Source organism: Fringilla coelebs (assembly GCF_963513975.1).
Source record: "Fringilla coelebs genome assembly, chromosome: 6".
In the NCBI taxonomy this organism is placed as follows: domain Eukaryota; kingdom Metazoa; phylum Chordata; class Aves; order Passeriformes; family Fringillidae; genus Fringilla; species Fringilla coelebs.
Window position 1 is genome coordinate 34,525,880 of NC_140034.1, and position 17,784 is coordinate 34,543,663.

Here is a 17,784-nt window from a genome sequence, read left to right on the forward strand (position 1 = left end):
AAAAATTATTAAAATAAGTCATCATTAAAAAACATGGTGGGTTTTTATTTTAGTGAACAATCAGTAGACATAGGCTGTCTTCTAAAAATGTAAGTTGAAGAGAAGGGCAAGTTGGAAAGTTTTCCAACTGCATATCATTTTTTCTCAGAGATGCTAAGATAAATCCATTGCTTTCCAGAGAGGTCACTTCAAAAGTAGTTACACATATACCCTCAGAAGCATTTAGTGCCTAAGAAAAAGGAAAGGCAGGGGAACCCCACAACCAGCAAACAATCAACTAAGACTGGGTCCTAAGTTGGGACATAAGAAATTGCTCCATGTAAGTAATTATTTACAACTACATTCCAAACCTGCTGAATGTAGGAATTTCATTCCCAAAACAGTCTTTGCAGAATACCAAATTACTAAAAATACACAGGATATTTCAGTGAGTGTTCTGTGCATCAAGAAAATGGATAAGGGCTTCCTTCATGTAAGAGCAATATCTTTGCTTCTTCCTGTGGAGAAAGGGGCTGCTTCTCCTCCACATGCTGTTCTTAGAAAGCCATGTGTTTATTTCAGGAGCAGTGCTGGTCCATATTATGAGCCACCATGCGAGCCTGGGAGCTGAGCACGCCTCTCCATATGCAAAGCAATGGCAGCTTCCCATCTCCTTCAGTCAAAGCAGGGAAAAGGAAGATGTGCATCTCTCTCAAAAAGGCAGCGAATTTGCAGAGTCCACACCAATGGGGAATGTAAAGATACATTTCCAATGGTCTAGCTCTCACTGTAACAGTAGCAGTGATGCAGCAAGAATCCTAACTGAGAGAACACTTCCAGTATAACCAAAGCTCTGATGTCCTTCGAATGATCAATCTTACAGTCAGTGGAACTGCACCTGAACTTGACTGTAAGTGTTGAAAAAGTTCTTAACAAGTTATGCAGTATTAATTACTCCTTATTTGTCATATTTATATTTTATTTGCCTAATGACAAAACAAACCAATTTCCTCCCTGTCTAGGTCTAGCACAGCTTAATGCCCCTGTATTCTAGCTTTTCACTGGCTTCCCTATAGCATTTGTTATTACCTCTTGCATTGTTTCTCTTATTCCTCTCCTGAGTCTTTAATTTGTTCATACTTTGACTTAGAAGTAGAGATATCTATGATATTGAAAAGGGAAATACACAAACACACAGCTCCAACTTTGTTCCAGATTTCATCCACCACTTTTTGATGGTTTTCACAACTCTATCAGAAGAAAACATGCACAAAACATGCCTAAGATATTTAATGTGATGCTTTATGAATTCCTTTATAACTCCCTACAAATCAACGTTAATTCTTCCTTCTGACTGAAAGACTGGGCCTCACCACTGACAGTCTGAAGAAAATGAAGTGCCGAGAGAAGATCTACATGAGGAGGCTACCCTAAAAAAAGTGTCCAAAAGGACATTCAGATTACAGTTGACACATTCTGCAGAGGGGAGTAAGGCCACACCTTTTCCAAAGGCAGTTCCAAAAGGATTTACAAATAGGTGTCACTGAGAGTTTTGAAATGAGACTCTCCTGTTAATGTGTTCTACTGCTCCATTCCTCTGATGAGGAGCTTCACAAGTCTGTTTCAACACCTTATCAAAAGTTTCATTTTGTTTGAAAACTTGAGTAGGTGCTTCTTCATTGAGCTCTCTCAGCAGAAGGGTCCTGAATGTTAACACAACATCCTCTAACATTAAATATTCAGCACACAAAGACAAATATAAAAAGACAAGCATTTCAGAAGAATTGATTGGAACATAAAAAATTTCTATGCACGTGCACAAATAGGCATGTAAGATGAGCTTTGCCACTATGTAGGGTTCAGGAAGATTCTGCTACAATATTTACTCACAGAGAAGCAGCACAACTCTTTCCAAGGAAGAGTTCTTCTAATTTAAACTGAGAGGTTCCAGAGCAGAGGTCCAGCCTGCAGGAAGGTATTGATAAACTAATCACAGAAATTTAACCACAGCTAAACAAATGTTATTTGACCAATTATCAGCTGACACTCAGTATATGCCTTTATGCAGTCCTTGGAAATGAAACACAAGAGTATTATTTAGCCCAAACTGGACTCACTGTTCTGAACAGCTCATATGCCTGTAGAGTCCCTTCCAAGCTAAAGAGCCTGAAGTCATACAGGGGCTCCCTGAAGCAGCACTTATCTGGTCACACACATCTAGATGACAGCACTGTTGTTCTCATTAGGATGACAACTTCTGGTACTGACAAGTGACTCTTGAAATGTTATTCCTTGCTGAAGCAGTTTTGAATGTTAGAGACTGAAAAACAATGGGATAGTCTCAGTAGAATAATCAGCTTTTTTTAATTGAAAATTCACATATACAGCCTATGGTACTCTGCACAAATGGATGCAAACAAAGAGCTTCATATAATACAATGCTTTTTGGATTGATCTCACAGTTACTTATATATACACCAACTGAATTGTTCAGTGCAAATGCTCCCATGTCTGTTCCTGACACTGGATTAAAAATTAAGACAGTCCAGCCTGAGACTTTTTTTCCCAGAGGCACCAAAGGCAGCTTTCTCAGTCACTCTGTCTTGAGACGGAGAGCCTCCCGCCGTTGTTTCTGAACCGTCCTGGAATCTTCCCACGGACTGGGTCCTCTGATGTTCTCCCAGTTATCCAAGTTAGATTTTTCCAGCTTCTGCAGACAAACAGCAAAAATAACAGGGTCACCTTGATGGATCCATGATTTAAAGTACAGATGATTCCAACCAAATTGATTTTTTTTTCACAAGAAACTCAGTATCACCATTGGGTTGATGAACTTTCATCTACTCTGCATGAGAAGTTTAACAAGAAAGAAAAACCTAGTAGTCATCCATATAGCTACATAAATGACAAAGATAGGCATTACTGCATCTGCTTGTCAGTGGGGTAAGTAACATTTAAGGACAGGAAGCATTGCAGCATCTGAGCAAGACTGAAGATATCCTGTATTCCCTTTTTCTCCTCTCACCTTGTTTTCCAGATCTGTTCTTCAACTGCAAGTCTGCCAAACACTGAAGCAGTAGGAGTGACAAGTATTGGTATAGCTCAAACAGAAGGATTAGTAATTAGTGAGCTGAAGTATCCTGTCAGCAAAAATACAAAACATGCTGGAAAAGATTCATTATCTAGCACAAAGAGAGACAGCAATGGTGCAAACCCCTTCAATCCATGTGGTTTTAACTTGAGAGAGGTACGCAATGCTTTCTGCTGACTAGTTTCCCATGGCACCCAGCCACCAGACAGGCCTCTTACTAAGTCAAACATGAGATATGCTACCTGACTGAACTGTCAGATATTGAAAAACTAGATTTAATTACCTTTTTTTTTGCCTACTCCTATCATCCCCCCATAGAACTACCAATGACTTAGAGACAAAATAAATGAGGAACAGGTGCCCTTCTGACCTCACCTACCATGTGCTGCAGTCAAAGAACACAAGCATGTATTGCATCTCCACAGTCCCATTGTGGGCTTAGCTGTCCCTTCCCAGGACACAGACCTCAAGTCTCACATGCCAGCTGTGGAACAGCACATTGGACATGGTTGGGAGACTGAGGAGAGGGTCTGCACCACTGCCAAAATCAGCGCTGTCCTGGGTGCTACTAAACAGGGCAACAATGCATTCCAGTAATGAATGATACTTAACTGCAGTGGGACTCAAACCTGACCTGTGATCAAGGCCTCATCTCAGCAAATGCTGTAAAAATACACCAGAAAATACTTCACCCTGCCCTGAGCCTGTGGCCTAATTTGTCTACCATCAATCATTCAAATAAATGGCAAACACCCAGGGACTTGAATAATAGTTGCAGAAAAATTCAACAGCTATAACAGAATAGACCTACTGCTTAGTTCATGTTACGTGAAAAGTTTCCTGACACTTCTACAATTGAGGAAATGGCAATGAGGTTAGTCAGATATCAAAAGAAATTAGGCAACACTCTACAGAAGATATATGAGAACACAGGCACAAACATAGCAGACTTTCACAAGGTAAGAGCAACTGAACTTTTTGTAAAGTTGGCATAGGTCTTTCTGAAGAATTGTCTTTACTGCTTTATACATTTTATGCTTAGCTGGTACTTCATTTCCCCAGAAGGGATATGAACTGACATGAAAGGAGAGAGAAGGAGGAAAGGTACACATCATCCATCAGTGACTATCTCCTCTGATTGCAAATTCGGAATTTAACATCTGATTCTAATGGAAGCTTCAAGGAAACTACACTTAAAATAACCTTGTGCTTTAACTGAAGGGATGCATGCTGATTTAATTCAACACAAAGGTATCACACACCTGTGAGGATCTCAACTATTCCAAAGTTGTTTGTCTCCCAAAGCCTGAACATTAATCAACTTTTAAAATAAGTACAACAAAACTTGTGGTACCTAAAGATAGGCTACATAAAGAAGTCTATCAAAAACAGATATGCGTACTGAAGATCTTTACCAAAAAGTTCATATTCATTTGTCCCTGAAACTTCACAGAGGCTTTTTAGAAAGCAGGTTTGTCAAAAACAGGAAGCATTTCAAAACTATAGTATCCAAACAAATCTGTACCAGAAAGTATCTTGGCAGTTTCCAATAGAAATCATAAAGGTACCTCGAAAACACACTGGGATACACTGACAGAATAAAACAACCAAGGGTTACAATGTGCAGCACAATGAATGCCACTGCCTGAGATGACAAACAAGATCTATTAATCAATTAAGAAACAGAGGTTCTACTGCTTATATAGGAAGAGAATATTTTTTATTATCATTGTATTTATATTATCATTAACATTTCGTGTCATGTATAAAGACTTTGTAGTATCTTACTGCAATTCAAGAAGAAAGCACCTTCCTTACTGCCATGGGGCAGTATCTGCAAAAATTTAGTTTATGGGATAGTTATCAGTCATCAGAAGGCAGAATGATTTGACATTCCAACTTTCTGAACTGATGCTATCCAATTTTGGAATAAAAGAGCACAACTGTTGCATGTGGATAAGCATAAGAAGGACAATCACTACTGAAAGGGGATGTGAGAATCTGTTCGGCAATGCTTTCCTATTGAATAGCTATTTTCATATATCTCTGTGCTGGCTCTGGATGGGGTAGAGTTAAATTTTTTTTATAGTAGCAAGTATAGGGATATGTTTTGGATTTGTGTTGAAAGCAATGTTGGTAACACAGGGACGTTTTCATTACGGCTGAGCAGCTCACACAGTGCCAAGGCTGTCTCTGCTTCTCACTCCACCCCACCTGCCAGTGAGCTGAGGGTGCACAGGAGGGGACACAGCTGGGGCAGGTGACCCCAACTGACCACAGGGATATCCCACGCTGCATGGCACCGTGCTCAGCATGTAAAGCTGGGGGAAGGAGGAACAGGGGGACATTCAGAAAGATGGAGCCTGTCTTTCAAAGCAACCTTTAGATGTGATGGAGCCCTGCTTTCCTGGGAATGGCTGAACACCTGCTGCTCATGGGAATTGGTAAATGAATTCCTTGTTTTGCTTTGCTTACACCAGCACGTTATTCTTTAGCTATTAACCTGTCTTTATCTCAATCTATGAGTTTCCTCACTTTTAGCCTTCTAAATCTCTCCCCCATCCCATCATGGAGAGTGCATGAGCAGCTGCGTGGGGCTTGGCTGCTGAGGTTACCAAGACCGTACCTCACATACAACTGAGTAAAACCCTACCCTTTTTGCTTGGTCACTGACATGAAAATTCTTACAACACAATCATCCCAGAATAAATAGCTACATTAGATGTAGGCTAAGACATTCTACACTTTAAATTCATCTTAGTGATGAGAGTAAGACCAGATTGACAGTCCTCTTAATTAGGTGCAGCACAAGCTGCAAAGTTATACATCTCCTTCAGATTGCCCGAGTGAGAATTCAGGCAAGCAGCTACTTCTGGTCTCAGATGAAGCTGAAGTCAATATCTTTCATTTTATCTGGCTTGGTCTTCTTAATTTCTTATTTCTTTTTTTCATTTGAGCCACCTGGACTCTGCATACCTAACTTTATGAAGACATCACTTCACATGTTAAACTACTTCCAGCTTTTACTAAACTGAAATTCATATGAACTGGAAGGCTAAAACCTGAAATACTTCTTCTCCCAATTCAAATGTACTAAACACTCAATCATTGGAGACTACAATGAAATGTAATCAGATCAGATCAGCAGCACTTTTCCTGCTTGCCTCAAATAGCCCAAAGGATATTGAAAATTAGCTGTTTAAAGTAAGATCAGTATAGTCCATTAAATCTACTGATTCACTCCCTAAATCAGCTAAACTGCCTCTTAAGAGTACAGGACTGACAGAAGCTGTAAATTCAAGGGAAAAAATGCAGTTATTCAGACAGGCACAGTGAAAAAGAAAAATATGCTCAACTGTTTGCCACACTTGACTTTTAAGACTTACTAAACAGCTTGACTGGTGCAAAGGTACCAAAAAGGACATAAAAAGACCTTCACTTCTTAATTGCTCGTTCAAATGCCTGGCTTAAGTACAAGTTATAAGCCTCTGACAGCCTTAAAAGAAGATAAAATTTTAAAAAGAGTTTGAATGCCACTCTTGCAGGATAGTCTTCATGCCACAGTACACAAACTGAAGTCTACAGAAATTCATTTAGAGCTATTAGTGTTCAGGCTGAGTAAATTCAAGGTGGCCACTTGTAAAAATGCTTGGCTTTAGTCTCAGTTTCTCACATGTGAAAGGAGGGATAAGAGAATCCTGTTTACTTTACAGCCTGATGAAATAAATTCTGTGATGAACACCACAGAAAGAAATAGCTCTGATACAGAGAGCAAATTATTTCCCATCATTATAGTAAGCAAACCCATTTGCAGACAAAAGATGAGCCAGAGAAAAATATCCTCATGGCTGTAAAAGGCAGTGAAAGAATTAAACCAATTGAACAGTATGTTTTTTAAAGGTGTCAAAACAGCTTGAAGAAACAAAAGGTATATTGAGGAGCTCTATAATGATATATAGAGGAAGAGGTACAGAATTACAGCTAACACTGAATCTGCTGTCTTGTGTATAACTGAAAATCTTAACTTCATCATCGCACTGATAAGGCTTTAGTGGGGTTTTTTATATAACTCTTTCACAGAGCCATCTTTTTGACATCTCATTTTCTTAATATAAACTGGGTGTTACTTTGCCTAGGAAGTGACATAATTTAATATCTGCAATTAGAGATTTAATAATCTGGATTTAATAGCCCATGATTAGTGATTGAATCCTCAGTTTAAAAAGAAGGGTTTTTTTCCCAATTACAGAATGTTTAGTTTTTATGATATTAGAAAACAAGCAAATTAGTAAGCAGCAAAATATGGCCAGAATAAAATTGGTTTTTGTTCATTAAGGGAAGAATTTCAGGGGGTGAGGGGGGACTGGAATGAAAGTGTCCAGAGAGCTGCTTCTCTTTTTGGCTTTACTGAAGACTGGCAAAAACCAATAGAGGCTTTCTTGCCTAATTCACTGGGATCCAATAGCATTCATCTATGGCACAATTAATTAATCTATGGTGAACTGGTTTAAGAGACTCTTTCCCCATGCATTATTTTCCCTTTAATTATGCCAATTCAATGATGTGGGACTGTGCTCCAACCAGAAACAACAAAATAGTTTAGGAAAATAAATCCGTACTGCTTATGAACAAATCCTATAGAAGCATAGGACTATGGAAACACTTGAACTGGCCGAAAGAAACAATGGATGAAGAGAGAAGATAAACATCTTTGAGTGACTATGTCACAGAAGATGTGTACTGAGGAACTGCACCATCAGTTTGTCTCTGCAACTTTTCCCTATGTAAAGCATGCAAACAGGACTTGCCTCCCCCTCAGAGGTGTCACAGAGTTTAATTAATGTTCACAGAGTACTCTCATAGCATTATGTGAAGGTGTTATAGTGATACAAAGTGCTCAGTAAACTAAACAATTATATCACGCAGTTAAAACTACATGATTATACAACCTTGAATTTTTAACATAAGAGAAAATAACATGAGACAAACTTCCATCTGGAATTAGGCCTTGGCATGATTTCATCCTAATTTACAAGCAGTTTTCCTTCTTAAAATTCAGAATCTCTTAAAAACCACAATAAATCTCAGAGGATAATCCAGTGCTATTTATGCATTACAGCTGCAGATCATCCAAGATGGACTTCTCAGTCCAAAAGATTCACAAGCTTTATGAAAAAGTCAAAAGAATGCGTGCATGTGTCATTTACTTTCAGTGTACCTTCTTCTCCTAAGCAGAAATGAAACTCAGAAAGGTCCAACATAAATAATAGCATGATTGCAATAGTACAACTTCAAGATCAGACATCCCAAATTCAGCAAATTTCACTTTTAATTAAGGAATTAAATACATTTAGGATAGTTTTAATTTCTCTCATATAGAAAAGTTTTTATCAAGCTATGGTTATTCTGCCCCAGAAAGAGAGATGCTGCTTACTAATATTTATCCCTAAATTCACTACTTGGGAGACCTAGCCAAGTCAACACCAAGGAATTTCCCAAATCTGACTCCTTGTTCTTGCTAAGTTTATATCATACTAAACTTTGAAAGGGATGTCCTAGTTACTGCAGCACAAGTCTCTAAAATAGAAGCAGCCAGGGACAGACTTTTGGGATGTTTGCAGCATCTTTTTCAACTAAATAAAGGTGAACTTGACTGAAGGGGATGTGTGATCTTTAACAGTGCAGGAGACCAGTAAGAGTAAAAAATGACATTTCTTTTTCTGCTAAGAAGACCATACAGATTTCTAGAGCATATCCCTATCTGGAGCCCAGAAAGCCCTCCTGACACCCATGAAATGGTTTATTTCAAACAACTTCCTAAGACTATGAATACTTGGAAGTGTGGACATTTTTTTTACCTTCTGTATATAAAATCTGGCACAGTCTGTCCTTCTAATAAAGATAAAAAGATATTCTAATAAAAAAAGGATGAGGTGTACCAGGATAAAAAAATATGAGACCCATGAGTCACACATGGTGTTTTTCCTTCTGAAGAGATATGAAAAACAGCTCTTTCCCTCTCCCTCTTATGTGAGAGGGAAAAGCTGCAATGAGCACCACAGCAAAGGGCTAAGAGATTACCACAACAAGAAATGATCAGTTACCACCATGAAACAACTAACAGAAGTGTGTGGGCATAAGAAAAGAAACTAGAGAAGGTTTACAACAACAGTGTCAAATTAAACTTAAATCCAGGCCATTAAGAAACTACTTTAAAGTAACCACACTCCTTCAAATCAGCTGTCAACCTTACCAAGGAGTTGCCCCTTCTGAATTGGTGGGCACAATCTCCTCCCTCTCACATGCTCCCCCGTACCCTGGTCCTGGTCTTAGCTGGTTCAGGTAACATTCACACAGTTAGTGTAGTTTAGGACTTCTGCTTCTCATCTACACTTCCCTGCTGATTTTCCACTCACCTCTCTTCCAGAATTTGCTTATCAATTTATATACTGAAGCAGAAGGCTTTTTCCCTTTTTCCTGTTGAGAAACTATGATTCGGGCTAAACATGAACAGGGCAATCTCAAATCTTTCAGCCATAAATAATTTTTCAGTAACTTCAATGGCTACTGTTTGATTTGTGCTGTTGGGCAATTTCTCATACAGTAAAAAAAAATCTATTTCTTCTCTGCAGCTAACATTCTCTTTCTAATTGATGAGGACAGTAATAGGAGCATTATTCCCATACTGTACTGCCAGTAACAGTAAAGCTACTTCTCAGCAAAACTGCTGAATGTACAGTTCACAAATAATACGTGAATAACTCTACCTGTCATTCCATTAGAACCAACAGGTCTTCAAATCAAATCAGAAAGATTTCTGTCTTAGAAAGATCAAGGCATCTTTTTAAATTTTTACAAGCATGAAGTTTTAGAAGGTAACATCTGGGGTCTTTCTAGAGCTGGAAGGTATTTTGGTTTTGAAGCACATTGTGCTTAAAGACTCTTCATGTTAGAGCTGTAAGATGGCCCAGGGGGACACTGGCTCTCCAATGACTTGAGGGGAAGATGCTACCACCAAGATGGATTATTACATATTGACTTCCCAACACCATTTCCCTCAGCCTGTGAACTTCTCAGTGATGCCTCCCAACTATCCCTGGGCAAATACCAAGTTTTATCAGACACACGATGAAGTCAGGGGTTAAACTTGGGAACTTCTTCATTCAATTTTTAGAAACTTGATTATTTACCTAAGAAGTGTGCAAACTCCATTCTCAGCTTCCACCAGAATCTTGCATATAATTTTTCTGCTTGATCAGTAAGCTGTTAGAACAAGCAGTAACCCATTCTCTGACAGAAACTTGCTAAAGCAGAGTACATTTTTACAGTATACTTTGAACACTAAATTATGATGGGGAACAATAATTTGAGAAGCAAAAAGCATGCAAGAATTGTATAATAATTTTTTTAAGCATTTCACAGTTAGACTTGATTGTGCATGTGGACATCATCTGGAAGTATGCTGGCAATTACAAAATACTCCAGATAGTGTTTTTGAAATTGGCCAAAAACAGAGGAAAAAAATCTAAGAAAAACAAACAGGAAGATATTCTTCAAAAAGCCACTTTGCCTGGTTGCTGAGACAAGAACTTCCTTGAAAATTATCTGTTCTGCTGTATCGTCTTCAGAAGGAGACAATGAGAGAAACATACATGGCCTCAGCTGTGTGGCTGAATTCCCACACACTACACTAAAGTTACTTCAGAGATATTTCATACCAAAGATCCAACAATTCCCCACTGGAGGCCCATTAACAAGGCAGAAGTGCTTAACATTTTCACCTAGCCAGCTGCACAAGTTCCCTATACTGGCTGCCTGGCAGAAGCTAGCAGCATTCCTTAACACAATAAATGAAAGAATTCAGCCATAATGTGTGCATACAACTTGCCCTACTCAAACTTTTGGGCTTTTTTGTGACTGAGATAACACACAGTGTTGGCCCTACCACATGGTAAGAGATGGTCAATTCATGTGGCATTAAAAACCAAGAAAACACACACATGGAATGCAAGATGATACTAAGGATTCTATTTTGGAGAGAAGAGAAAGGGTGATGAGAAGAGATCATTTGTAACAGTCCCAACCACATTTGCTGTCTGACTGATAATCACTCACCTTGTTTTCCATCTCTTAGACATCAGTGTCTTCTCACTGGATAAGAAAGGTGCAAATGAAACATATATGAAAGAAACAGCTCTCAGTTAGGAAAAATCATCTGCTAAGAGATGACCATGAAAGAACTTACAGGACTATTAAATAGAGGCACATTCCAGAAATAACACCACTAAGAAGTGACACCCTATGAACTTTACTCGGGAGGCTGCCTTTCTTCCTGCAAGAGACTTTTCCACCAGAATTCTTCCTTTGCCATACCCATCCTCAAATTCCACCTTCTTGTGTTTCTCAATAAAAAACAATGAACATAGTTTATAGTTTGAACACATTGAACTATGGTACAGGAAACTACTGAGATGTCAAGAAGAAAAGGTCAAAAACTGTAGGTTGGCTATGGATTGTACATCCACTCAGAATAAAATGCCTAACACAAACTATTTGAATTAAAATCCTTTCCCAAGGCAGTTTCTATTGATGATAAAATAACAGAACTTTGTACTTCTCTACAAAACACTGTGTTGAAGACTCCCCATGAAATAAAAACATAAAAGAACACATCACACGTGAATAAACTGAAATGCAAGAAATTCAGCTTGTCCCAGACACAACCTGGAGTGCAGCTGGAATCTAATGGCTAGGCTGGACAATGCACCAAGAAAGAAGAGTGCATGGAAGGAACAGAGTGATTAAAGGAAGAAGAAAAGTATCTCAACCTCTTCATTTATCTAAACCTATTTATTGTCATGACAGTCACTAAAGAGGGATATTTTCCCAACATCTCTGTCAGCTCTCAAACAGCTCAAGGCATTTAGCTACCAATATCTTCACAGACATTGAAGCAAATCAATTCAGTACACTAATCTGTTAATTCTTGAACAGCAACAAAATCTGTAATCCTCTGGTACTGATAATGACAGCTACAAGACACTTGCAGATGTCAATGACTGGCATCCAGGAATTTCTTTCTAGAGCACTCCTGTTGTCCACACACTTGGATGCAATTACTGTGTTCCTACACTGTCACTCCCTGAAAAAAAGTTTCATCCATTCTGCTGGCACCACAATTCCTTATTACTCAAATGAGTAATAAGTGGCCTCAGTCTTTTTCAGAAGAGCTTATACAAATTCTTCTTTTAAGACAGTAATTATATAGGTAGGTTATATTCCCAAAACATCTCTCCATATACCTACTTTTAATTTTTGAAATGTCCTCAATATACATTTTAATACTGCAATTACAAGACTTTTACTGTAATTCTCAGGACAAAAAAAAAAAAAAACTTCTGTCCAGAGTTATTGCTGACTTTTTGTGATTTATCAAATTATTAGGAGTGAAACCTTCTCAACATTCATACTCTAAGTCAAGAAAGCAGCATTCTCTAGTTTGACCATTATGTCCATTATGCATCCTTGCAATTTGAAGGAAAACTTTGTAAAGTTTTACAGTTTTGATATTCTGAGATGTCACCCTGAATTTTTAAGATTTTCTAAGTCTTCTGATGTTGACATTATTGTAGCAAACTTTCTCACACACTTTCTGTAAATAACTCATTGTTTTGCATTCTTTTATGGAGGAGGAGAAATTTGATAGACTGTTGGTTTGTCCAGTGTCATTGGAGAGGAGCCACTGTCACCCTCCCATCCACTGTCACTTTTAGAAAACTATCAATGTTGGAGTCAGAAAATAAACTTCCCTTTTTCTCTTCACCTTGAGAACAGCTGTGTGTGCTTGTGTTCTTTCGTGTCCTATAGTGACAATGAAACACAGAAGACTCATTTTTCTTGCTGTTGTGTTCAAATGAACTTCCCAGCTATTAAGAACAGATCTTAATTTTAATTTATTTTCTGCAGTAAAAAATGTTCAATTCCTATCACCTTCTTCCTACGGAAGTATGTATATGAAAACACCATTCTTCTCAGTACCTTTAATATTATTTAAACCTTTATCTTTCTTTTAAGGAATTTTTAGAGCCCTAAGTTAGTACAGTCAACCTGTTCTGCAATCTGTTCTTAAAGCTCTGTTCAAAACCCAGATACCAAAAGGAGAACCAGATTTTCAGTCCCAGCCCAATGAGGTCCACACTCAGAATTAAAATCACCTGTTCCTACATGTACCATTCCTGTTCATATTCATACATTGAATTAGCTTTTGTGCCACAAGATCACACTAGAAGATTGAGCCGAATTATTTATACACTGACTCCTAAATCTTTTTCAGAGTTGCTGCTTTTCAGAATGCAGTCCACTCTGACCTGCATTTTCAGTTTTTAAAATAAATAATTTCAGCTACTCTAAAAGGTACTTAGCATTTTTAATGGGCCTATGTTAGGAAGTAATATGAACTCTCTCTCCCTGCCTTGCCATAGTTTTACTATTGTAATATTTTTGTATCACTTGCACATTAGTGATTTCACCATTTCTTTCACATCACTGAAAAAAGTACCCAGTAGTGCCTGTATGTCCCAAATTTCCCAGAATTCTTTTAACAGTATCACCTTCCTGCCTAGTGATGATTCCCAGAGAACCATCATTCCCAGACTGAAATTTTCAGCAGCCACTGAAGTCTTCCAAGCCCATTCTTAGAACATAGCTATAAACCATTAGAGTCTAGTAGATATTTAACATCTTGTTTGATTATTAAGGGATTTAGAAGCACATCTGATTCTAATACAAAGAACTTTTTTCTCTTAAAAAATATAAATGTTTTTGAATGTTGCTACTTTGCCAACATGGTTACTCATTATTTTACATTCTCATTATTTTATTCTTGGTTTGCTGCAACACCATCCTCTTACCCCTATCCTTGTCAGATTATTTATCAGACAGCTCTGATGCCCACAGCATCTTTTATCAGTCTTCCCTGCTTTATGACTAACTCATTTACTGTTTCCGTAGCAATCCTTCACATTTTTATTGGAATATTTTTTCCTCTACTTTCAATTCCTCTTGATTCCCACTGAATATCACGTATTTGATTCAAACTTAAATGATGTTTTCTGCAGCAAAATGTTAGTAAATTCTTAAGGAAGCTTTTATTTGCTAGAAAAACCCTCAACAATAATTCCGTATTTTGGGGTCTGATGTAACTGAGGCCAGATTTTTTAGTGTTTATTAGACCATTAATTTCACAGAAGTACAGAAACCAAGTGCTAGAATAAGGAATGCTATTTTGAGACTGCATTAAACACATGAAGAGGAATGTACTATGACTGTTAAACAACCACAAGAATGGTTTTCACTCATCATATTAATAAGGTTTTTTACCTCCCTTTTCCAAACAAATTTTTGTCGTTTCAAATAAAATACTCAGGCTTTTGTCACAGGTCAAACACTCAACATTTTTTACAGTGTGTTCTACAGGGCCCAGCTCAGCAGCAGAACTACACTCACATTAGTACCAGCATCACTAGTGGACAGAGCTCTGATTTATTAGGCAAAGGGGAACAGCAGGGACTAATTGGTCATATGAGGACACAAAAATGTGTGAGAGGAATGCATAAACAATGGAGAGTGTACGCAGAGATAGCTTGCTCCTCTAGCATGTCCCAAGAGACAAGATAAGTGCCATTATTAACAGATCTGAGATACAAGAAATGCAGTATGAATTACACTTGTAAATTCTTCCTTCCTCAAAATAGTATCTTGACCAGAAACTTTCCTGTATGAAATAAACCTTTTATAGTTTACGAAGATATCATTTAGTAAATGAGAAGGTAAGAAAATGTCTTCATGTTAATTTCCTCACAATAAATTAGGTCTGTGATTATATCTTTTTACATCACCACGACCATCACATCAGAGACAAAATGCAGACTTCAACATGTTTGAAATATTGGAAATGTCTTTATTTCTTGCAATATGCTCATAAGGGCATATATGTATGCTTATAGAAGAAATGACAACATTCTAGAAGAATTCAGTATGAATTCAATATGTATACTTTTGTAAGGACAGTAAGATATTTTTAAAAGTCTTGGGGAGGGCCAAAGGACATTTGCATTTATCAGGCAACCACGCTTCAAAAGAGCTGGCATGGTATCCTCAGTAACAGCTGCAGATATAATGCTAGTAATATTGTAAAATAATGCTTTAGATATCAAAACAGAAACTTTTTTTTTACTGTCCTTGATCTCTTATCACACCATATTTAGTAACAGCCACCAGTGTAATCCTTCAATGTGACCTATATATTGAATTAGAAGGTGTTCCTAAGAGCTGTATTTTGGACAAGTCAAAAATAAAGAAAGGAGAAAAACATCCACCCAAACCCCTCTAGTCTGGAAAAGATGGGGTCCACAGAAAACTACTCTCCTAAACGTCAGCTGTTACTGGGTGATTGGTTAGATTTTATCCCCCAGAATACAGAGGTAACAGTGACTTAATATTGTCACACGCTTAGTGTGGAGCCTGCAAACTATGTGCATGACTGCTGGTAGTTTCACAAGTTTCACTGAAGCAAGAAATTAAAGTGTGCTTCCAAGTTGGTGCCCATAATAAAGTATATATTGATATTAGATTTCAAAACAATAATCCAAATCTATTTTCATTATGCAAATCCATTTGTTTTGTTGAACTGATCTGCCCCCTGTAACACCCAAGCACTACTCTGGAAGAATTTCAGTCTGAGAACCCTCTACAGTTTAGATTAAGAAAAAATAAGATTGCTTCTGTCATTTCTGTCCATCAGAAAAGAGTCTCATTACCTAAGAAGGCTTGTAACCTATTGTTATGCCAGATGTATTTTATTAGCATTGATTTATCCATAAAGATAATGGAATTATGGCTATTTAAATATTATCCCTAACCTATTTACTCATCTTCTGAAGAAAGAGTATGGTATATCTGAATACAGATCTGTTGATTTTGAGGTTAGATATTGAGTTTGAAATGTGGTTCTTTTTACTGCTTGTGGTTCTTTTTATTTTTTCTTCCACATAAATAAATCAGAGCAGCCTTACAATATATTGAATGGAAACTGAGAGACAGTAATCCCAGAAGCAATCAGAACTTAATGGATTTGTAAGTTTTGAGTCTCCATTGGAACTTTCCATCTTGTTATTCCCTGCACCAGAAATCACAATTCTTTATAGCTGGGGGGAGCCCAAAACTATTTGCAATAATGGTAAAAACTAGTAAATATTTTGTGAAATTAGGCCTGTGAAAGTACAAAAAGTGAGTTTTATTTTTATTTCAGACAAATGACATAAAAGTAACAATATAGTAAAGTTTTATTATCAAGATCAGGTCCTGCCATTTGGACACCTAAGTATGAGAGCAATGGGCACAATCAAGATCTTCAAAGGCTTGTGACAGAAACGTGATATGGGAAGAAAATAAAAATCTGTGTTCAGCATAAAGGCCACAGAGATAGATGAAGTGTTAGTTGAACATTTGATTCAATTAATTTTAAAACACTAAGAATAATCTAAATAGCTTTATCCTTTGTTTCTGGTCACAGGGAGGCTTTTCCAGTTTTTCTAACATGGCTTTTTGTAGGCCTGAAAATTTATGAGACTCTGGATACTGAACTGGTCAAAGCAGACATTTTAGAACTCAGTAATATTTGAAGAAAATGCAATGTTGAGGGAAGAGTGAACTATTGTTCTATAAAATCTTCTGAAATCATACAGAAGGAATGATAATAGTTTCAAAGATACACGTAAATCCAGAAGCAAGAAATAAGATAAAGCACATCATGCACAGTGTTCTGTAACTTGGTCTAAAGATCATCCAAACTCAAGCAGTAGAAGTGCTGACTTACATTCACATACACTCCAAGGCCAACTAGGTTAACCACAGAAATAGTGAATTTATTTGTACCACTGTACTTGATGCCTGGAAATCAAAGTAAAGCTGTGTTCAGAAAGCAGCACTACGTGTTCAAAAACCTTCCTTTACATAAAACCTTGTTTTTACTGGACATCAGTGAGTCAAAGGCAGATGGCTGATCTAATTTTAGTTAGGGACAGATACGACCCACCAGCAGCCAGGGTAATCAAGGGTAGCCAAGGTTATGGGCCCCAGGCAACAAATTTATTTTACCTCATATTCAGATTCCAGTGTCACAGGGTTCTGTTTTAATTTTTCTTTCAAAGCTGGATCAACCTGAAAGACAAATAAAAATACAGCAAAAATATTTGCTATTAAGAATATATTTTTCAAGAAATCTTAACCTCAAATGAACTGAATATTGGTACATGCAAACCTTCCTCTCCTCTAAAAGAGTTTATGTGCCATTTGTTCCAATACTAGGATGATGAACACAGCACAAGAGTTGGGCTGAAAAGAAACAGGTCAACTGCCAAATTATTAAATTCCAAAGGAAAACACATTTTTAACTATAGCCCTACACTTGCCTTACCTTAGATACTTAAACCCGTACCTGTTCAGTTTAAAACTGTTAAACGAAACAATGCTTGAATAAATGAAACAAGCACAAGAAAGATAAAATTACGATCGTAGAATATATTATAATCCTGAATGTTGAGTTCAGGGAATAGGTATACAGTATTTCCTGGTTTTCAATGTCTAAGCATGAGTTGAATTTCCAATTTTCTGGTGAACACACAGCTCTTTCCCAGTTTTGATTCTGTACTGAC

The 17,784-nt window shown here is 37.4% G+C and overlaps 1 protein-coding gene across 1 annotated transcript in view; it reads right to left on the minus strand.

Annotated features, from left to right (window-relative positions):
• Positions 1 to 2,198: 2,198 nt before the first annotated feature.
• The window catches only part of COX16 (cytochrome c oxidase assembly factor COX16), a 45,004-nt gene continuing 29,418 nt past the window's right edge, over positions 2,199 to 17,784 (minus strand). Inside the window, exons 3-4 of the mRNA XM_084208044.1 lie at positions 17,228 to 17,290; positions 2,199 to 2,689 (exon numbers count right to left, since the gene is read on the minus strand). Of these exons, the coding sequence (XP_084064170.1) occupies positions 2,573 to 2,689; positions 17,228 to 17,290 (180 nt within the window). The 3' untranslated portion in view covers positions 2,199 to 2,572. The remainder of the gene's footprint in view (positions 2,690 to 17,227; positions 17,291 to 17,784) is intronic.